The sequence below is a fragment of the Plutella xylostella genome, chromosome 3 (genome assembly GCF_932276165.1).
Source record: "Plutella xylostella chromosome 3, ilPluXylo3.1, whole genome shotgun sequence".
Classification (NCBI taxonomy): domain Eukaryota; kingdom Metazoa; phylum Arthropoda; class Insecta; order Lepidoptera; family Plutellidae; genus Plutella; species Plutella xylostella.
The window spans coordinates 6,340,235-6,364,929 of NC_063983.1; the positions used below are offsets into that span (position 1 = coordinate 6,340,235).

The 24,695-nt window shown below is 36.7% G+C and overlaps 1 protein-coding gene across 2 annotated transcripts in view; it reads left to right on the forward strand.

Annotated features, from left to right (window-relative positions):
* LOC105386277 overlaps nucleotides 1-24,695 on the forward strand; it is a 214,179-nt gene that overhangs the window by 109,539 nt on the left and 79,945 nt on the right. For both annotated transcript variants that reach the window (XM_048622993.1, XM_048622999.1), the window contains exon 2: nucleotides 17,682-17,716. In XM_048622993.1, the coding sequence (XP_048478950.1) occupies nucleotides 17,682-17,716 (35 nt within the window). The remainder of the gene's footprint in view (nucleotides 1-17,681; nucleotides 17,717-24,695) is intronic.

Here is a 24,695-nt window from a genome sequence, read left to right on the forward strand (position 1 = left end):
ATTGCTAACTTTTGTACAATTTTAAAAGATTGTAACGTTATTGAAGTATGTAGGTAGGTATATAATATATAAAAGTGACTTAGTCATGAGTAAAGTAACCGATAAAATCTTGTCTTATAACTCGAGGGGCCATCGAAATATATTTACAAAACTACATTAATAATACTTTATTTAAGTATTCATTTAATTATTCCTTACACCATCACATTAATAATATAATTTCAAAATAACTCATAAGTTCCTGCCGACAGAATGTAGCTCAGGCTCAATGTCATTCCTTGGAGAATAATGTAAGCTATTTTATTATTAAGGCCATCTAATAGCGTAAGCGTGTCGTAAATTAACTTGTTTCAGCAAATATAATTATTTAGGTATGAAGCCAAGTGTATTGACGATTTGCAGATATTATTATGTTGAAAATAACATGTTGTAGGTATATTTGTTTCTTGGCATTTTAGTAAATTGTGTAAACGTCTCTATAAGATAACTGGGTTCCATTTCTCAGCAACTTAAATTAAAATATTTAGGTACCTACTTATTCCATTCAAAAACAAGCCAAAATAAAATAATTGTAATTTTGGTGTAATTTATCTACAAAAATTAAGGGCGCAGATTAGAAAGCTCAGAACAATGACAAACGTGGACCGTATAAGGGCCGAAACGAAGTCCTATGAAAGCATCCCGGACAGTGAGATATCGTGGGATTATGATGGGCCAAATTACCTACCCTCAACTAGACGTGCCATCACCGTCGTTAGGTAGCGTGAATAGTTCGTCCTCATTTGTAGTAAAAAGGTATTTTTTCAGCAACGAAACATTGTTTGCTGAAAATGTTCTGCAAAATTGAGTCAAATGATTTCCAAAGTGATAGAAACATGAAATTGAATTTCTTGCACCCGATATGTTTTGAAGTTTTTACCAACTTTACCATCCATAATTTAATCTACAATGCGACTTCCATCAGGAATTCTACTCTAAAAACCTAAAATCTTAATCCAAATTTTCGTGCTCGCAATTTTGCTCGAATCTGCTAACCTCACCTAACAGAACATGGGCGGTCCAGCCCAAGACACAATGGCACAAAACGAGTCTCGGCTTCTTTCCGCGAAATCCACATCGCACAATGTACGAGTCACTGACAACAGCCCGGGGGCCGCGAGTCGTGTGCCTTGTTTGATTGTTCATCGTACCACTGTGTGGGTGGCTCCAACGTTAGGGCGAGGCTCCATTGCTGTGGTGTGGTTTTTCATATATTTTTTTTATGAGATTATCAGATTCATAATTTATTCAACGTAAAAATGTACCATTATTTGTTCACTGTCATTTCACAAAGGGTCCTGAGGAAAAGAAATGGCAAAAAAAACCTCGAGCATCTTGTCAACTTTTTTTTTTAAACTAGTAAAATGAGTCGTTATGGCGTAACGGATAAGGTATCGGCTCTCATTCGCGAGGCCGTAGCTTCAAATCCTGTCATGTTTGAATTAATTCTTTAGAAATATGGAAAACTGCACATCTAGATTCTACATCTGTATCATAGTGTTCATTGTACTCATTCAAAAACTAAAAACATCTGTTTTACAAAAGGGTCGACTATAAAAGCATATCCACAACTGCTTCTAACATCCAGGACATAAAAGGCACGATATGAGCTGCTATTGGGGCACTATAACTGTTCCTTTGAAGTAGAAAATGCTTCCTATGTAGAGAAAACTCTCAAAGAAAATGGCGTCCCCGATACCAGGCAAAGCGTTTCTCATTTGCGTAGTTTTTAGGTTGTTGTGCTGAAAAGAACAAAGATTAGGAAGCAAAGAAAGTTTTAATTATAAAAAAACGAACATACTTTTATATAACGACTTATTATCGGGCGTTATTATCAAATATCATTATTTTTAAAAGGCCTTTTTGGTACATTCCACTTATTCCGCTTATTATTGTTTAAAAACTAACATTCAGTGCCGTGCAGCGCAGCACACAACAAAAAATAATAAAACAAAACACCAAATTATAAAGATGATAATAACCAAATCAGTTTTTCAGTGAGATATAATCAATAAATCATGTATGGAAAAAAAGCAAGAACATAATAAAAATCGGTGTATGCTTAATTTTGAATTTGTGTCCCATCATCTGTTGAAGTTTAAGTGCCAATTTCTCTATTGTCGGTTAGAGCATAACCAGGTATGAATGGTTGACTTTTGACACATCTGTCATGAATTTTATATGGAGATGACGTTAAATTTATAAATCAATCCCTGTCGGTTAGATAACCGACTATGGAGAAATTGGCACTAAAAGTTGAAGTATTTAATTTTATGTCACTCTTGCTTTTTTGCAGCAAGACAACTTAGTTTGTTTCTTCAACTCCGTTTCCTCTCATTTAGCTAAAGCTGGGAAACTCTCAAACTGTATTTAATTAAATACACAACTGTTTTTACCCAAAAATGTTCAAATGATTTTCAAAAGTTGTTGCTGAACAATCTACTTAATTTTTGAGATATATTTTTTTTGTGGACATTATTCCTTAAAATATCTGATTGGTGTTGTTACTTATTTTAAGCTGATTACAAAATATTCACAATGAACTGAAGAACTGTCAACAATAATAATATAATGTTCAGTACTGTCTGGCTCTTTCATATTTTGAACTGTCTGTCTTACTTTGCCTTGAGTAATCGAAGTTAGCAACTTTCGATAGCTAATTAACACGATCGCTTTAACAAATCATGATTATAAACAATCTGATTTCCTAATAAAGATCAGTTACTCTTTGAAAGAATGAACGGGAAAGTTCTATTTGTCACACAATTTTCGCAATCTTTACAAAGTTTTTGTTATCGTCTCTGCACGACAGAACTATATACAGGCTGATAAATTTTTGATCAACTTAAGAACAGCACTTGACGGCTCTCGGTTAATAACATATTCTAGAGGATTACATCAAACCGACACCTCGGTCACATTCCGTCTGATGAAAAGGACGGTAATATCCGCCATCTCATTTTAAATGGGTGCCTACAAATTTGTGATTCAAGGTCTTGCTGGCGCATTAGCATACATTTTCTTGTGTTATGAAGAGTATGATTAAATAAGCATTTTATATTTTCAGGTAATGTACCTTCGCGAGATGAGAGTGTCAGTAAGTTGCTTTTACTTAAAAGATACTCGTACATACGTGGTTCACTTATACTACATATGTACATTATATTACTTATATCGTTTAATGAACAATTATACATATTTAAAATCTGATGAGGTATTGGAGAACTCTGTATCACAAAATCACTAGTTAAATTATATAATTTATGCCCTAAAAATGTACACACGAATAAAAAAGTTTTGTGTTTTTATATAACAACATATTTATAATATAACATGCTGCTAATATATGCATTATTTCAACACAGTATTTTTTCGTTTATTATTAGCATTTTATCGTCATTTTATGTAAGTTCCAATTCAATCAAGGGAAAATCCAATTACAAACTTGATCAAAAGACAAATCCTCTAGTTAACTAGTTCGCCCGTAGAATCGTTTATACTCGTGTCGTGTATAATGTTATCATCAATTTATTGAAATTTAATTACTATTAAATCCACCTTACGTTGATATGAACAGAAACTAATATCGCTGATATTATTTGCAATCTATCATTTGGAGTGCAAATACACTGAGAAACTCGAGTGGTTACATAATCGCTTGATGTTATTGTATTGGTCGGATTAAGGTTTGATATTGTAATTATTATTGATGTATCTATCAAGTTCATCAATCCCTACAGGCAATGGAAGGGTTATAAACCTACCCACAGGTAAATATTTAAAATATAAACTTTTAATTCTTGTAAATATTCAGCTTACTTCAACTGTGAAAACTAACTGAAAAATGTTGGGTCAGACGGGATTCCATAAATAGCAGAAAATTGAGACGCATAAAATATAGACGAAACTATTCTGAATCTCATAAAAGTACCGATATTGGGTTTAGGCCGGCAAAAAACTTATGAATTATATGACGGACAATATTTTCTTTGGCGATTGAGTTTGGGCAGTTCGATAAGACATTTACGACTTTCCATGACCGAGTTTTAATAGGTGTTCAACTTTATTTTATGTCAAACCTTGTTTAAGATATTTCAGCATTTTATTATTGGTACCTAATATATAATGAGAACGACTTTAAAGTTGGTCTAGATTTAATAAATGATTTTTCTCTGCGGTGCATTTAACTACAGCGTCTGTCTTATTATAGTTACTAGCAAACGGTAAGTCAATGAACTTACAACATGGAAATTTAAAGATGGCGAGCTAAATAACTACGGTGAATGAACTCTCTTAACATTTTCATTAGTACCATTATATAATACAACAGGACCAAGGGTTAACAGCATTGATCCGAGCTGGGATAATGTTCTACTCCCAGTGGTATTAACCTCGGATCTATCTAAACTACAACAACACACAACAAATGAGAATAATCTGATCCACGTTATTGTTATAATAATTATCTAGTCAATCAAAAATTAAGATTTTAGGATGTGGCTTGAACCAATTAGGTTTTTAATCGAAATTAAATATATTTCTGTATTGCTTTGATATTGTGGTTTTAATCAATCGTATAACATTCAAATTTTAAAACTTTTCCTACGATATACCTATCTAATATAAAAAAAACGTTTACAAAAGTCTGAGCATAACAACTTCAAACCAATCTTAGGTTTCGTTATGGCAAACAAGTCTCGTAGCAGTGCGTAGCTCTCTCGTAGCGCTACGAAAGCCTACGAGATTTGCGTAGCACTTTGATTACAATGTCACTGAGGACACCTGAGTGACAGAGGTTAAACAAGTTTATTGCATGAATATGATAGTGAGACTGAATTTATACACAGTTTGGAATCACCCAGGTGATAAGTCAACTCTGTTAATGTTAAATTAACATTCGTCGCTGAATACTATTTGTATACCTAATGTGTCTTTGTACCTAGAATACTGAAAAAATATTAAAATTAATAGAACATAATTAATAATAGATTTGGAATACAATGTGGAAAGAATATAGGTAATATCTGATCGTATCCTTTGATACCATAGATAAGCACATAGAAACGTTATCGTATCTAAAGAACTTAATATCGTCCAACTTAGTTAATTCTGTCTTTTACGTTTATTCGACTGAAAATTTTCAATAAATCTCTTATTTTGTTTGGAGCGTCGCACAAATGCACTTGAATGTTTCGAAGAACAGATTTCTATCACGATCCACTGTAAGTTTCAGTGAAACCTTTCACGAGTTTCGCTACTTAGTGCCGATACTGAATTGTAAATTTTTTGCTTTCGAAGTTCTTCACAGCTATGCTTTAATATATATTTTTTTATTTTATTAGTTTAGTAGGTACTATAGTTAAATCATTCATCTTAGTCGAATATTTTCATTTAAATACCTACTCAGTTTTTTATTTATAACGTTTCACATCGTAAAGTACTTCTTAGTTTATTCACCATACCCAATTATACAAGACTAAGGACTATTAAGATTTACTCATGATTGACTGGATGTTTGATTTAATCAAGGGGGTTTTCACTGTCTCTAACCAAAATATACTTAAATTTAGGCGTTACAGAAACTAATTTATAGTAAGAATGTTCAATTTAGCCAATTTCATAGAGAAACAAATCTAAGATAGTTTTACGGAAAGTAATTTCTTTCAACAAAGTCGTATTTTTTAAAAAAAACATTGAAAAAGTCATATGGCGCACTGGTTTGCAAAAAGATAAGATAGCATTCATTCAGTACCTTGCCCCCTTTTACCCTGAGGTTCTTGTTAGTACATCAGTCTACGAAATATTAATAGAATACAATTTATAGTATGAAACTCTTTACTTGTATTATTATTAGTAGATATGTAGGTAGGTACGCCGCGCTATAATTTCTTTTTTTTTGTTAAAATTGAGGTATTGGGTTCGTATTTCAGGTTGAAGGTTCATTGTTTTTTACATACGAGCAAAGGTTTAAATTGTACATACATTTCTGAAAACTTTCATAGATGACTAATGATACTATCTGTAAGTAAGTAATTTTCTAAAAACAACCTTATTACTCATATTTATTTTATTCCAAAATTAGTAAAATCAATATCTATATTATCCATCTTAAGTGAGTTATATATCTGACGCCATTTAGAGGACCCTCGACGATTGAAACTATGAAACTATTAACTAAGTTCTGTAGCTAATTAGTGCCACCATGTGGGTAGGTTGAGTGTGTAGGGTGGCCACTAAATCGGTTGTTTTCATGGGAAAACTACAGAAATTTCCCAGTTAGACTGCAGATTTTACGCGCTTATAATAACCGTGCAGTGGTTTAAACATTTATGCAAAACGGTGATAATTATACATTTAACGTGAGTTTCTCATTTAAAACAGCTGGATTGAGCAATTGCTGTGTCTACAAATATTGTCATGGTCACGGATTCTATTCCCAATAGGGGCAGATACATGTTATGTAAAAATCCATTAAATGACAATATGATAGTCATCCTATGCAAGCTGTTTCTCGCTCTCAACAGTTGAGTGAAAATTATAACAGTTTACAACTCTGGAGTCAGCTTTGCCGGCACTTTTGGTTTATTACCTCATCTTAAGCTAATTTAGTTTCTTAAGTACGGTTTGTTGGGTATGTGTGCGTACGAGTTTGACATAATGTACTTATGTATATTTAAGTAGGTACCTTTTTGTAGATAATCTTCTAAAGCAATGCTTTCAAATGAAGTTATAAAATCTTTCCAAATGAAGTTAAAAAAATTATAAATACATTTATTTACCTATAAGTATATTAAGCCACTTTAAATTATAAAAAAATTCCCTCGAGAATTTGGTTCGCATGTAATTTTCAGATACTTTTTTCTCGCTTAAACCCACGGGCTTATTCATTACATCTTCAAGGGCTTTCCACGAAATTCTTTCAAGTGAAATTAATAAAGTGGAAAAATACGACTCATCTTATAGAAGGCACCGTAGGCAGGTACGGTCTTTGTAAAAAAATGTTATCAGATTTTCTTTTGCAGGAAAAAAGCTTTAAAACACCATAAACTTAATTTGTTTATATCCCTGCAGAATAATTTTCACCCTTTTCCGGGACCCACATTTACTTTTTATGACTGCAGAGGTGGTTCTTAATAATTGAAAAAAAAAAATTCAGGAAAATTCTTATCAATACTTATTGTCCAAAACGTATGATACCTGAGTAACCCAATTTCGGCTTACGACTACCTTTTTTCTAGCAGCCTGTACAGTTGCTATACTCTGTCTAATGGACAACATATTATTGGTTTTTTGACATTCGACATCCCATACATATTTGACGACTGCAAAGGAAAACCAACTTTACTTACCAGACATAAAGAATCGTCTAAAATACAATAACATAGTGGAAGCTCTATAGGCCAAAATGACTGCATCAACGATTTCTGACACGTCATCCTAACTAAATAGTCCTAACTAATATTATAAATGCGAAAGTAACTGTGTCTGTCTGTCTGTCTGTCTGTCTGTTACTCTTTCACGCCAAAACTACTGAACGGATTTGAATGAAATTTGGTATACATACGGTCTAGACCCTGGGAAAGAACATAGGCTACTTTTTATCCCGGAATTCCCACGGGAAAACTTTTTAAGGCGAAGCGAAGCGCGCGGGAACAGCTAGTTATAAATAATGCAAGTTGGTGCGGAAATGCCGCCCTGGGGCTCACACTAGATTATGGAAAAATAAATATCGGAGAACTAACTGCGCTAACTACGCATGTATCTCGTGGTATTAAATGTACCGGTTGCATGATAGTACGGATACATTCGGTTTTTGTCAAACTAAAGTAGCCCTCCAGGGACGTGCTGTGGATGCAGATGAGACTATTACGTTTTATGCCTTTCGTGCAAGTTTCACCATTTTAATAAGAATATCCAGATGATTTATATTGTTGCTTCGCAAAATTTATTTCTTTTAGTAAATACCTACTTAATAATAAATCTACACAGTTTAAATTATTTAAAGATTGTCTACTAAAAAAAATGTACCTGCGTGTTTTTTTTTTTTATATTAGAACTGTTGTGTTTAGAACAACGCGGACTTGAGTGTTTGTTACAATAAGCACGATAATGATAATATAGCAAGCATTTTTTGTATCTATGTAGGTGCTATCTTGTAATGCAGTTTATAAATATCTCTTGTTTTCACACAATACCCATTTTCTTTCTTTCTATTTCCTATCAATTTGGTTGTCTGGAAGAGATTACTTTTAGTAATAAGGTCGCCGATTGTGCTATTTATTTTCTTTTCTTTTTTGTAACTCTGTTTCTGTTTGTGTGCAATAAAGAGTAGTTTATCTTTATCTTTATCTTTATCTTGTACTATTAGGTCCTTACATATGAAATTGGCGTTTTGTCGTACTGGCCACTTTGATCTCAAATATTACCTTTATGGTTAGGAATTCCAAATTCAAATTCATACAGCTATTTACTCATGCATTTGTGTTTCAAACCCCCTAATTCATTTGTTTTTTCTTCTTTTGTTTTTTTCTTTGTGTCACTCTGTTTACAAAATGGAAAACTTGAAATATCGCGTTATTTACGAGTATGAGTTCCACCGTGGCACCAGTGCTGCAGAAACGGCTCGAAGGATTAATGATGTGTATGGTGACGGTGTCGCAAAAGAAAACAGAGTGCGTTTTTGGTTCCAACGTTTTCGTTCTGGAAATTTCGACCTGCAGAACAAGCCTCGTGGACGGCCGGAGACCAAAGTTGATAATGAAGAATTGAAGGCTATTGTGGAAGCGGATCCATCGCAAACCACGTCCGAGTTAGCTGCAGGCTCCGGTGTTAGAGATAAAACTATTCTAATCCACTTGAAGCAAATTGGGAAGGTGAAAAAGCTTGAAAGGTGGGTACCTCATGAATTGAGTGAAGCAAACCGACAAACGACTGCTGCGTTACGTTACTCAACCGGCACAATAATGAAGGAATTTTAAATCGAATCATTACCTGTGATGAAAAGTGGATCCTCTACGATAATCGGAAGCGCTCATCGCAATGGCTGAACCCTGGCGAACCAGCCAAATCCTGCCCTAAGCGAAAATTGACTAAAAAAAAGTTGCTTGTAAGTGTTTGGTGGACTAGTGCCGGTGTCGTTCACTACAGCTTTCTTAAATCTGGCCAGACGATTACGGCAGATATCTATTGTCAGCAACTGCAAACCATGATGGATAAGCTAGCTGCTAAACAACCGAGGCTGGTCAATCGCTCTAGGCCACTACTGCTTCAGGACAACGCTAGACCACACACTGCACAATAGACGGCTACCAAATTAGAGAGGCTTCAATTAGAATGTCTTAGACATCCACCGTACTCTCCGGACCTTGCTCCAACAGATTACCATTTTTTTTTCGCAATTTGGATAACTACTTGCAAGGAAAAAAATTCAACTCCGATGGGGCAGTCCAAACCGCCTTCAAAGATTTTATTGATTCCCGCCCGAATGGTTTTTTTAGTAAGGGGATCAATGAACTACCTATGAGATGGCAAAAGTGCATACATAGCAATGGTACATACTTTGATTAATTTAATATATTTCATTTTAAAAAAAACGACTTTATGTTCCTCCTATAGAAAACGCCAATTTCATATGTAAGTTTTTTTAAACCTATCACAACGAATTATTATGTTCGACCAGCAATAAAAAAATTGGAATTAAATAAGAACCCATAAGTTCTTGTTGGTTCAACTTGTGAAGGCTATAATTCATGTATGAAAACTAGCCAAGACAGACCTTAGGCTACAATACATTATTTTATGTTATAAGAACATATGATTATGTAATACTGTTACTTATAAATAAATTTCAGGACTGACCATTGAACTTGGCACCCATTTAGATCTCACTTCTTTTGTCGTTGAAGTCAACATTCGGCATTTAGGTACTCGTAAGTATAATAATATTGAACTTGGCTCTCATTTCACATTTATGTTTTTGATTGGATATCATTACTTTTTGTTGGTAAGTACATAATAATATATTATCCTTGTAACGCCGTAGGTCCCTTTAAGAAGACAAATTTAAAAATTCATAAAAAAATCTTTAAAGTCCCTAGACTTTTAAAAAGGATAATATAATTATATTCAAAAAAAAAAAACACGCACTCACGCCTTGTACTAATGTACTCCCTTGCGGGGTAGGCAGAGGTGCATTGCTGCACCCACTTTTCGCCAGAGTGTTATGTTAGTCCCAATGTAATAGGGGGCGGGCCTATTGCCATTTTACGGGCACATCCAAGACCTGAGAACAAATATCTGTGTTTAAACAAATATCTGCCCCAGCCGGGAATCGAACCCGGGACCATCGGCTCAGTAGTCAGGTCACTAACCACTACGCCATTCGGTCGTCGATCATTATATTCACTCAACCTACATATCATATATTCAATATTTTTACTGTATTTTCCTACGTTTACGGGGTACTTATAATTTTCTTGTCAGTGTTATTTTATCCTATCCGATTTAATCAGATCCGATCCAATTTGATCCAATCGGATCCCTTCCGATCCGATTTCAGCCGATTCGTCCGATCCGATCCTATTTGACTCAATTTGATCCGATCCCATCCGACACGATCCGTACCCATCGGAACCGATCAGATCCGATCTGTCCGATTTGTCCGATTCGTCCGATTCATCCGATCTGTCCAAAGCTATTCGATCCAATTTGATCAGATCCGTACTATCCGCTCCGATTTGATGTGATCCCATCCGATACGATCCGTACCCATCCAATCTCTACGGAACCGATCCGATCCGATTTGAGCAGGTCCGATCCGATCCATCTGATTTGTCCGATCCGTCCGATCTGTCCGATTCGAGCAGATTCGATCTAATCCGATCCGATCCGATTTGATCCAACCCCATCCGATACGATCCGTACCCATCCAATCCGTACATATCCGATTCCATCCAATACGATCCGATCCGTTTTGATCCGATCCCATTGCATTCCATTCTATTGACAGCTATCTTAGACTAGTTAACATTAATATTATGCAAATGCATCTCAAAACCATTTCATAGTTTTCGCATATTATGATAGTAGGTAATAGTACCATAAGAGTTTTGATCTATACCTACGTGAGTGAGTCAGTCAATGTTAAAAATGAGGTTTTTTGGACATTAATATCTAAATAACCGTTTGAGATACGCTTATGAAATTTAGAAAACATATTTTATGTATCTCGCTAGTGTCAATATATGAGCCAAATTTCATACGTTTATATTAAATAGTTTTTGATTTATGAGGGGGTCAAAAGTGTCTCGAAATGGTTCGTGTAATATTACACACGGTGCGGCTTGCCAGTTCTGTTTCTCGAACTTGGCTTGACACGCTACCGCGTGTCTAGATATTTCATTTAAAAAAAAACGACTTTATGTTCCTCCTATAGAAAACGCCAATTTCATATGTAAGGACCTAATATTTTAGGGAAACTTTATAATTTTCTACTGGTTGCAGACTGAAGTTCTGAAATCTCACATAAATCCTACATTGTATACCTACGTTCCTCGCCGACCTTTTATTAATATTATTTATGACGGTAGCTACATAAATATTAGCGGGGTATATTTACTTATACATTTATTTTAATCTTGTAATGTGCGTATTTCTTATCATTATTGCGAAATATTTATTTATAGATACTTAAACATCAAAGATACTCATTTCAGAGGTAATAAGACTCTAGAATTTACAAAAGAAAAATCTGGAAAGTTTCTAATGCTTCCATTAAATCGATGATTAAAACTAATTTAAAATTCTGTAATGTTTGTGGGACTTCAAAAAGTGAGATGAATCTTAATTTGTTTATAATTATAATATATTTTAATAAATATAATATAATGTGTCATCTCTACCCAAAAGCACGTATATCGGTTATCGGTTCTTCGGCAGACATGATTGCATCCCAACCCTGCTGGTTGCGCCTTGTAGCCTCCTTGATGTATTTGCTAAGTATTATCGGGTCCTTGTGACTCTTAACCCTTAATTGGACAAGAACGTCCAATTAAGGGTTAAGAGCGTTAAGCGTCAATTCTACTGAGTTGTGGATGAAAACCAATGACATTTTTTCGATTGGTTTTCATCCTTAACTAGTCATGCTCTATTAAGGGTTAGGTCTTAAGACCTGTAACGTGATTTTTCAATCGAAACTCATCAATAAGTTGACGATGAGTGTGAATCAATATAAATGTCTTACATAAAACAATTATTATTATTTTAAATGTAACGATTGAAATTAATCATTGAGCCAACCATGAATTTATTACAGAATCACCAGCTGAAGTACAAAAGCTTTCTTTTCGTTCATTCGTATCTCACCTTAGAATTTCCAATATCGTATCATAAATATTTATCCGATCCTGCGTGATCGCAGAGTGAAGTCAACAGACTGAGAGAAGACTTTATTGATTCTTCACTGGAAATAAATCTGCAAGTTTATTTGCTGTTAAATCAATATTTTAGTTCGATATGAGTCTAGAATATAAGGCTAGACAGACTGTCTGTTGACAGACATATAAATGACGTCTATGCTTACATATTATGTCTTTCAACTCTGTACAAGACAAACTATTCCTTGTAATTGTATTGCAAATCCACCTGATTTGATTAACTTTGACCCACATTATATTTTTACTCAGCGAGTCTACAAAATAAATAATAGATTATACCCAATATCAAATTATTTCTTTTCCTTGGACCAAAGCACGGAAATAAAATCACAATTTCAAATGAAAGGGCAACAATAATACCCATTATAAATCCGCATATTCAACAGAATACGAAACGAGAATATTTCTGATTACTTTCGTCTAAGGCAGCGAGATATGGCCTATCTGACGTAATTATAATTATTATTGATTTCAATATACTAACGTAAAGTGTATTTTATTTTAACAGTAGATATTAGGATGGTGACTTTGAAAGATTGGAAGCAAAAGATGAGGAAAGCATTAAAGGTGGGATGGTGTTGTTACATAGTGTGTCATAATACCATATATGAAAAATGGTTTCTTAAGATGGGGTCTAATCGGGTGAAGTCAGGTTGCTCGTTGCTGGCATAGGCTAAATTTTATGGGCGTATTCAAAAGATTGTATTACTAGCTAATTTGCGAATTTAATAAAGCACGCTGCTCAAAATAACTTTCGGAGTGAGTGTAAAAACAAAAATTGTTCTTGGATTTGTAACTAAGACAATAGGGTTTCGTTTTATGGCAAGTAGCTCTGCCTCTATGAATTCCCTCGGTAAGTAATAACTGCAGATAGGCCATACCGTGACTAGAGAACTTCATCATTAAACCGGATATTACAAGTTTCCTACGTAACCTACAACATACAGGGTGGTCACTCCAGTTTTACAGATATTTGTTTTTCACGCAAACGATCAATCATTAGTATTATTTTAATGTTGTTGTTTTTCCGTCTCGGCACCATGGGATCGCGGACATTTGGAAGGCGTACATGGGGCCGAAGCCAACATGTAGAGGCCATTTTGACAACATGAATCTATATGAAATGTGACACTAACCGACGATTTTCCCTGTGAAAACTATAGAAGTAAGCCCAAGGAAAACCCCCGGTTAGTGCAGGACTATTGTAAGATATGGAGAAAAGTAGAAAACTAATATAGGGCTATGCAGTGAGGTACTAAATTTAACTGGGACTAGGTTATGTACTTAGTAATTTCATGGCATAGCGTTGGGCGGCGTACAGATATGACTGTAAGCTACGACCGCAAGGCTGAGCCTGAGGACTCTTGTTTCTGTACCACTAGGGTACCTTAGGTCAGCAACATAATGATATATAATGGAATATACAAAAGTTACATTTAGGTACTTGAAACGCCCAAAAACAACTCTACAACGGTTGTCTAGTTGTCAGGCGCATTTTAAAGATATTCGCATAGCTGGAGTAGACTATCTCTTCCTATAACTTCCCCATCCCTCGTAGCAGAGGGGACACATAATCATACAAATGGGTCGGATATATGATTAAAGCTGTCGAGCAACGTGGCGGAGTTGATAAAAGGAAAATGTATGTTGTTTTTACTCCCTATTTCTATTATATTATTATCATTGACATATATATTACTAGCGTAAGGACAGGGCCTTCCACTCAAAAAAATGGCACCCGCGCGTTGGCCCTAAAATCTTAATTTTAGGGCCAACGCTCCTCAGTCGACAGTTGTCTGTGGCCGAGAGATGGTCTTGTGAATCTTGTGATAAATATGTAGTTGTGTTGTGAAAGGCTGCAAAAACCATTATACGAGGTCAAAAAGAAACATCGAATATCGTATCATCGGTAATTACCGTTAAATTAAGTAATAAACACATTATAAAGTGATAATTATTTTACTACCAAAGTCTACAATGGCCGCGCGCTGTAACCTTGTGCGGACGTCATTTTTTGTTGATCCTCCGAGAACATTTTCTTGTTGCACACACTTACGTTTTGGAGCGTGATTTTTAGTCCATTTGTACAGGACGCTCTACAGGTCTACAGCCCAAAACAGTTTTAATTTTAGTAGTTGGATTTGTCTTAAATTATTGATATGGCGCCTGCAAATAATAAAACAATGTCCGGGATGGTAAATTATTAACGCACGTACAAGGTTACGTCGTCAAGATAGTTGCTAGGCACTGACATAGTTCAAACAAATTATGACAGATAACAGTTATTTTGCTTGTATGAAGAAGGTTTGAGTAAAATGTTCTGAAGGGCCTATCCTTCCTTTTGAAATCATTGATTATTATAGTAGAATAGAATACCTACTCCCTTGCTTAGAGAGATCAGTTTGCTGTAAATTTTCTCCAATCTGGAATATTGATGTGTGATGAGTGACTTTCAGTCGTACATAGCAGACCACGGTTGGACGAAGGCCTCTCTCAAAGCACGCCAATGGATGCGATCTATAGCTTTTCACATCCAATCATTACCAACCAACCTTCGCAAGTCTAGCCGGAGGGTGTGCTACGTTAGCCTCCACCTCCTCCTCCTCCGTTTGACTTTGCACAGAATGCGTGATTCCTATATTATTATTAAATGTGAAAAAACCAATGATTTCAAAAGGAAGGATAGGCCCTTCAGAACATTTTACTCAAACCTTCTTCATACAAGCAAAATAACTGTCATCTGTCATAATTTGTTTGAACTATGTCAGTGCCTAGCAACTATCTTGACGACGTAACCTTGTACGTGCGTTAATAATTTACCATCCCGGACATTGTTTTATTATTTGCAGGCGCCATATCAATAATTTAAGACAAATCCAACTACTAAGTAAAGCGTCCCGTACAAATGGACTAAAAATCACAATCCAAAACGTAAGTGTGTGCAACAAGAAAATGTTCTCGGAGGATAGTCAACAAAAAATGACGTCCGCACAAGGTTACAGCGCGCGGCCATTGTAGAGTTAGGTAGTAAAATAATTATCACTTTATAATGTGTTTATTACTTAATTTAATGGTAATTACCGATGATACGATATTCGATGTTTCTTTTTGACCTTCGTATAATGATTTTTGCAGCCTTTCACAACACAACTACATATTTATCACAAGATTCACAAGACCATCTCTCGGCCACAGACAACTGTCGACTGAGGAGCGTTGGCCCTAAAATTACGATTTTAGGGCCAACGCGCGGGTGCCATTTTTTGAGTGGGAGGCCCTGTCCTTACGCTAGTAATATATATGTCAATGGAAAAAACATGTTATTTAATATGTAATTGACACATCATTCAAATCTAACCCAAAAATGCTTCAACAGTCAGTATACTTTTTTTAATACGGTTCCCTTACAAAGTTGGAATTATTGTCTTGAATCCCGACGGAAAACCTTTTTTAAGGTTAGCTCGTGGGATAAAACTTGAAAGAAAATAATGTGATCAAAAGCTCAGAGGCAAAAGCTTACCGAAGGGTAATTAGTTTCAATATTTAATGAATTAATGAGATACTTTAGGAGACATAAATCTAAGCATCAAAGCTGAACCATTTATTGATTAAAATACGATTAAGATTTGTGTGGATTTATTTTTGCATGCGTTTTTAGTAACAGATATCGAATATACCCGATATTTTAACAGCAGAGCGATTACAACTGTCACTGTCAAAATGTAAGGCAAATTTGTTATGGCCTTTACCACAAAAACTTAGACAGTGTTAAGCAGATACATATTTAGAGCTGTCAAACGCCTACAAAATCTGTCAAAAAATCTGTTAAACACTCGTTAAACAGTGTTTAAAGTTTTTTGTGGTAGCACAGTAAGTTCCTAAACTTTTTTTTATGTATATGTTTATGTATTACGACCGAATGGCGTAGTGGTTAGTGACCCTGACTACTGAGCCGATGGTCCCGGGTTCGATTCCCGGCTGGGGCAGATATTTGTTTAAACACAGATATTTGTTCTCGGGTCTTGGATGTGCCCGTAAAATGGCAATAGGCCCGCCCCCTATTACATTGGGACTAACATAACACTCTGGTGAAAAGTGGGTGCAGCGATGCACCTCTGCCTACCCCGCAAGGGAGTACATTAGTACAAGGCGTGAGTGCGTGTTTTTTTTTATGTTTATGTAGTATCGAAAATAGTATCGAATTGCCAGGTTAGCCCCTGATAGGCCCTCAGTTGATTAATACTACTCGTAGGTAGTACATACCACAATGAAATGGCAAACGATAATGTCTAGTATACTCTGTAGGTGCATATACACCATTTATTGTGGCACATAACAAATAAAAATATACTAAAATAGAGATAAAAAACCATTTTGAATTCATTTCATTTTCCTCGCTTCGAAATATCTCAATTATTATTTTCTCCGCTTGAGAACATTAAAAGCATTTCAAATGGTTGTATAATTTATTTTAATATTGTGGTGGCTCATAATACTTATATAACAACAGTAAATATGTATATTATCATGGCGTAGTGGTTAGTGACCCTAACTACTCAGCCGAAGGTCCCGGGTTCGATTCCCGGCTGGGGCAGATATTTGTTTAAACACAGATATTTGTTCTCGGGGCTTGGATGTGCCCGTAAAATGGCAATAGGCCCGCCCGCTATTACATTAGTACAAGGGGTGAGTGTTTAAAAATAAAATTGTTTAAATTTATAAAACCTTCGGTCTGAATTACTGACTAAGAATCAATGGATGACGATGATTGATGAAACTATTGATCGTATCCTTCTGAAACTTGCAGGGATTGTTGAGGATTGTAACAACAATATGTCACAAAACGAGCTATATACTATACTATATATACGATTGATCGAACTACGGCAGAAGCTCGGCTCGGACCAGGAGTTCTAGCACGGGGCGCAAGACGTGACAAAAGTTTTACATCGCGCTCACTTAGAGCGAGTGTGACGGAGAACTTTTGTCACGTTGATATGTGCGTCTTGCACCTCGTGCTAGGTGCAGGCAAAGTGTTTACAGTGTTTAGTAACGTACTATGTAATCTGTGACGGTGTCCTGTGAGAGTTTCTTTATCCGTTACGTCACCACGTCTCTAACGCTGATTATTGTCTGACTATAAAGATAATATATTGATGATGATGATGATGTTTGTATTTTGTGTTAAATGAAGCATTTTGTTTCCAGGTGCAGGCGGCACCGGGGTGTCGGTCTCCACACAGGTGAGATATTATATATATTATATATTTTACCATACCTACATAATAAGTATTTAATATATTTATTCTCTATTTCACAAATATATGAAAGAGCTAAAAGCTTTTTGTACCAGCCAATCAATTTTTTGCAAAAAAAAATAAAGAAGAAAGAAGTTTTATAGTAATAATAAAAAAAAATACTACATAACCGATGAGTTGGATGGAAATCCGTCAGTAAGATAAATAAGCGTTATTTTATCTCTAATTGAATCAGGGAATGATGTAATCCTGACTAATGTAGGTCACAGACGTCAGAGCGTCAATCGACCGTTGATCCCAGATTTATCCACTACGATTATCAATGACCAGATTAATTCAAGGCGCCTTGTAGGTATCAAATCTACATCATCAGGCAGCATACGGCCGTTACTGGTTATATTTTACTAGTGAAAATCGCTTTCAAATATCAAATATACATTAGGTATGGTATGCGTGAAAATATGGTTAAAAAAACAAGAGTCATAGAACTAGTTGCTCAGAAAGAGACTCAATACTTTCACGAAAATTATGTCCCGTTAAGTTCATGGTGTGTTTTTCGCCTTTCTATGGAAATAAAATATAATTATAATACTATATTAACTCATATTATTATAAATAAAGAAAGGTAGGTGGTATTTGAAAGTCTTTACATACACGACAAATGTCGAAGTATACCTCATACACTACTTGCTAACTGACTGTAATCCCAGAAGTGGTAGTCAGAAGTGACTTGCAAGCAAGCCACCTGCTTTTCGCTGTAGATTTTGTACTCAAGTCTCGAGAGAGCGATAGGTCGCGAGCCTTATTTTTGAATGAGTAATGACAATGCACTTAATATATACACTGCCGGGCAATGAAAAAGTTCCACTCACAAAATGCCGACAACCAACAACCCCAATTTTTCAAAGATTTAATTTAAAATTAGAACTAAATATTAACGATTTTAGTTGGTAATATCATGATGCTCTGTGCAATATACTTCAATGTTGCAGAAGACGGCATTAAGCTAGCCTTTTCCGTTTAGAAGTAATTTGGTGCTTTTCTCAGGAACCTTTTCATTGCCAGTGAGTGTCCATAAGTGTGAATAAGTATGTCCTCGTAAATATAGGTTAAAACTAACTTAGGTAGGCTGTAAATTATAATTAGGCAAATAGATGTCTTTTCAGATAGAGCAGTTTAAATTAGTTTCCAACAATAACCAAGTACGAGATAACAACAAGGCGTTTCAACACCAATGGTTGGACACTTCGCTATTCTCCTAATCTATAAGACAAACCATAATGAAGCTGGCAAATTCAATTCACAACTCACTCTATCCCAAAAACAGTTCTGTGTACCAGAGCATTGGATTCAGATTCCGAAGGCAAATTGTGTTAACTTAATAACGGTTTCGATAATTTGATTGTACACAAGCCCCTGATTGCTCGTTTCATCGCGTCATTCAATTGATGTGTTCTTGAGCAAATATACTCAAGGATCTAACCGAAATAGTTTTAGGCAAAATTATACAAGATGTTGCAAAAGTTGTAGGTATATTAACACGCATACATTGCATCGCATTGTAAGTAACGGAGTATAAAATTACACTACCCAATTAGTAGTTATTTAGGTATTGATGACCGAACAATTTGTTCTATTCGCCCTTTGTCCATGCGGCATATTCTACGACCATAACAAACTCGTGTTGCACCAAATAACTTTTTTGTAAAAAAAATGCACGTAAAATTTAAATTGACTTACGAATTCAATTTAGGCCCGTGCTGCCAACGCCATGCCGAGTTGGAGGCTGTCACTGCAACGCTGTGCTCGGATATTAGGGCCTCCGCTCACTACATTCTTTGTAGCGTGACTTCAGTCGACGTTAAATCGCTCTATTTATATTATTTCCTCGCGAGCAGTACTGCAATAAGCAGTGCGCGAACCATACAATGGCAGTGCGGGCCGCAGTCCCGATGGTTATAAATTTATGAGACGACCGAATGACGTAGTGGTTAGTGACCTGACTACTGAGCCGATGGTCCCGGGTTCGATTCCCGGCTGGGGCAGATATTTGTTTAAACACAGATATTTGTTCTCGGGTCTCCGAAAAATGGCAATAGGCCCGCCCCCTATTACATTGGGACTAACATAACACTCTGGCGAACAGTGGGTGCAACAATGCACCTCTGCCTACCCCGCAAGGGAGTACATTAGTACAAGGCGTCATTGCGTGTGTGTGTGTGTATAAATTTATGATTTATACACTCACGGGCAATGTACTTAAATGTTGCAGAAGGCGTCATTAAGCTAACCTTTTCCGTTTAGGAGTAATTTGGTGCTTTTCTCAGTGGAAACTTTTCATTGTCCGTGAGTGTATATATGCAAAAATACTTTCGACAAAATGGTGTTTGTAAAAAGCGTCGCTTGATTCACCGTAGCTTAAAACCTATTTCGATGCTTTACCACGTATAGCAGCGGCAGAATGTAGCCTTTCTCTTCATAATGAGGACTCAAGATTGCCTCTAACGTGTTCAGTCTAAAATATGAGTTTTTATACAGATTATATGATATCTATGTACAATATACGTATAAATCATGTGGAGTAATGAACATGCTACGCAGATTTTGGACAAAGTTACTATTTTGAAGATTAAATGCTATGTTTTAAGGACCCGTTACTTAAAAAACAACCGTTTCTTTACTATCTGGGGGCACGGCAGTGCCCCCACCAAGTCGAGCAAAAAATCCTTTTCTCGAAACAATTCAGGCCATTTTCGACCCCCTGTAACTTCGTTGTGGATAAAACTAGAAGACTGAATTTTCACTAACCATGCAGGCATGGTAAAGACACGGTATATTTCAAATATCATTTAATTTGAACCAGTACTTTAAGAATTATAACGGGTCAAAGTTTCTTAATTTTGTCACTGACTGACTCACTCACTCACTCACTCACTCACTCACTCACCGATCATAAAAATTCTAAGGCACTTCTTGCCCCCAGATATGTGATTATGAAATTGTTTAAGCAGTTATGTCCTATCTAGAAAACTGGAACAAAATTGAAAAAATTTACTTGAGTTGGTGGGGGCACTACCGTAACCAAATAATTTAGTTTTCCCTTGATTCATACACCAAACACTACTTATATTCCAAATTTGAAGCTTCTAGGTCTGCTAGAAGTGCCTTAGAATTTTTATGATCGGTGAGTCAGTCAGTGAGTGACAAAATTAAAAAACTTTGACCCGTTATAATTCTTAAACTACTGTTTCAAATTTAATGAAATTTGAAATATACCGTGTCTTTACAATGCCTGCATGGTTAATAGTGAAAATTCAGTCTTCTAGTTTTATCCACAACGAAGATACAGGGGGTCGAAAATGGTCTGAATTGTTTCGAGAAAAGGATGGTACGCCGTGCCGCTTTTTTGCTCGACTTGGCACTACCGTGCCCCCAGATAAATCAGATCTTTTTATGTAACTTAAAAACGTAACGTCATTTTAAACGAGAAATCATTTACATAGCTCTTATTATTTTAAATGGTATTTAAATTAAATTAAAGTCTGCGTAAACATTAAAATTTCATAATGATTGTGTCAACTTTGAGCTCTGTTAAGTCTCAAAGGATTTACGAGCAAGCCATATGACAATGTTGATTAAAAAACTTTCCTCCACATTTTTTTTACTCTCTAAATAATTACTAAAATATTTTTTCTTAAAAATTAGTAAGATAATGTTACAACGAAAATTCATGTATACGAGTAAATATCAAAATAATGGAAGTAAAAGTTCTACACTAAACTATATACAAAGACCGACAGGCAGGTACCTACAAATAATATTTTTGATTCCAATGGAAAAGTTGGGTACGCAACCCTAAAAACGTACGTAGGTATAAGCCTCACCTCTTGCCTTTATGGAAAATTGCATACTGAGCAAACTAGCTTCCCAGGTGTAGGTAATGCCCTAACCTAATTAGGTTTCGGTTCTTACTGAAGAGGGTCGTAGATTCTTTTATTTTGTTCCGTTATATTCCGGAAACAACTTTCTGTAGTATTAATCGGTATACATTTAAAAATTTCGTAGTTTGAGGTCAGCGGGAACGGCCCTGTACCGTCTAGTACAAGTTTTGCAATTTTTGAAAATGTAAAAGTTTACGTTTTATTCTGTCATCGGCATACATTATCTGTCAAAAGTTGCATGATAGTTTCCGCTAGAGGCGCCACTTTGTATGTGAGAAAACGTAAACTTTTATAGTTTTCGATAATCTAACAAAGCTGTACTAGACCCTCTGAATTATTTAATTGTTTGTTTTGATGGTACACTCACACATGATACAAAGTAATATATTTTACTACTATCACGCCCATACAAATCAACTCCACGACCCGAGTAATGAATGAAGCAGCCAAATTAATGTCAAATTGGTTTGATTGAGCACTCAAATGACGCATCGATTTCCAATAATTACAGGTAAATTTGACCCAGAATAATTACTTGGTGTTTTGATTTGTAATTTCGCGACCATTTTGTATTCAAAATCATTGTCATAATTGCCCACTTTACGCGTATTGTGGGGCTTTGACATCCATTTTGCCTGCGCGGTCGGCTGAATATTTCACAATAAAATGTGTCACAGTGGAGGTCGCATCTAGTGTATAATTTTCAACTTTATTCCGTTCGTAATTTGAGCGTTGTAAGGGTACAATTCCTCTCTTTGGTACCTACTTGTGTTAAAATGGCCGTTTCAACGCCATTGACACTCGGGTGTCAATTTTAACTCAGCTTTGGTATCTCGTTCCACTTGTATCTTTATTTTCATGAGCTCATACTTTCGACTGAGTATTTAGGTAGACGAACAAAGAGTTCCGTGTTATAAAATTTTACTTAAATATAAATTGTTTTTTTTGGTACATTATTATTATTATTATTATTTTTTTTTTTTCTAAGGGATCCTATATGCTGCGGTCCTGCGACCTTTGCAGCCTTGCCGAACGGTTGGGGAAGGCGTCGTAAGGCGCCTTCTCCCGTTATAAAGCGACTAAGTTGAGGTCACTTCAGGAGGCTTGCCTCCTGAAGTGTCCTCAGCTTAGGACGTCGCGGTGGGTGGGGGGTGGCGTGAAGCGCCCTGGCACATGTCGAAAGCGTGTGTAAGTTTGGAGGCTACGGCGTCTGCGCCGGATAGCCCCCTCTAATAGTGATGATGATGATGCCGCTACTCGGACTTGGGAGTGGGGAGATCTAACGTTTAACGGCCCTGTCGCCAGCCTAGCTGTGAGTCTGTCGTCTGGGTCTGTAAGTATGTTCTTGGGACGTCTCCACCCCTTTGGAGCGTCCACCCTAACAGTGTAATCGCATGATGAGGATATAAGCTGGTTGAAATGTTGCGAACCTTTGTCGAAATAACGTGCTGAGGAATCCTTAATAAATTTCCTGATGGTCGGAACTTTAAGGTCCTTATGCAGATTGTAATTTCGGCCAAAGTAGGGAGCACCAGTGGCTCGACGAAGAAAGCGATTCTGAATGACCTGAAGTCGAGCAATGGAGGGTGAATGGGCAAACACTACGCTAGCATAGGTCATGACAGGTCTAATGCATGTCAAGTACAAGCGTACTTTGCTGCGTAGTGAGAGCTTGGGGTTGCGAATGAGAGGAGCAAGTCGGCATAAATAGAATGCCGCCTTGTTCCTCACTTTGTTGATGTGGGCCTTAAAGTTCAATCTGCAGTCAAGAGTGACTCCAAGATATTTTACTTTGTTAGCCCACGGAATAGGTTTGCCGAACATGCGAATGTTCGGCTGGATCGATCTGTAATAGGCGTTAGTCCGGGAAAAGTACACTGCTGTGCTTTTCTCGGGGTTAACATCCATCCTCCACTTACGGAACCAATCGCCTAAGGCATCGGTTGCGTCTTGGAGTAGTTTACGCCGGATGATGTGGTTATGAATGTCTGTGACATAAATAGCCGTGTCATCCGCGTAGAGTGCGAGCGAGACTTGTGGATGTCTCGGAATGTCACTTGTGTAAAGTGAGAAAAGCAGAGGTGCTAAGACCGAGCCCTGAGGGACACCTGCGGTGACCGTCCTGAGTGAAGAGCGAGTGCCTTCGACGCGATACCTGAAAAGCCTATTCGAAAGGAAGTCCTTAATAATCAGAACGAGCCTGTCTGGTAACTTCAAATCGTAGAGTTTGTAGACTAGGCCGTTGTGCCAAACCTTATCAAAGGCTTTGGCTAGGTCAAAGAAGAGGGCAGCAGTGCCCTTTGGCTTTCTCCTAGCAAAGCCCTTGAGTATGTGCTCAGTGATTTGATGCACTTGGTGAGTGCAAGAATGACTGGCTCGAAAGCCAAACTGCTCAGCTGGAATGAGGCCTTTGGCGAAAACGAACTGTTTGAGCCGGGCTTGGATGAGTCTTTCGTAGACTTTGCCTAAGGATATCAGTAGACTTATAGGACGGTAACTGGTCGGATTTCTCCGATCTTTACCAATCTTAGGGAAGCCTATGACGTCGGCAATATTTCAAATGTCAGGAAATATACAATTAGCCAGGCAAGCATTGAAGATCGATACTAACAAGACAATGAGAGGGAGCGATAGGTTTTTGAGAACTATATTGGAGATCTCGTCACATCCAGGAGCCCTCTTTGAGTGAAGTTCCTTGATAATTGTCTTGACCTCAGTGACTGTGACGGGTTCCAGAGTGTCGACCGGAGGAATAGAAGCCCTTCGCTGTACCTCGTCGTTGATCTTATCAATGTGATTTTGGTCTAGCGACTCGGTGGAAGGCGAACATTGCGTTTCAAGACTATCGGCAAGAAGCTCGGCCTTGTCATCGTCATTGAAGGCAGGGGGCAGATTGCGATCAGTTCTGGTTAAAGGAGGCATCTCGGAGATGGAATCGGACTTTAGGGCACGTGAAAGGCTCCAAAAGGCAGTATGTGAAGGACTGATGTCCGACAGCAGGTTGTCCCATCGTTCTGAGCGTA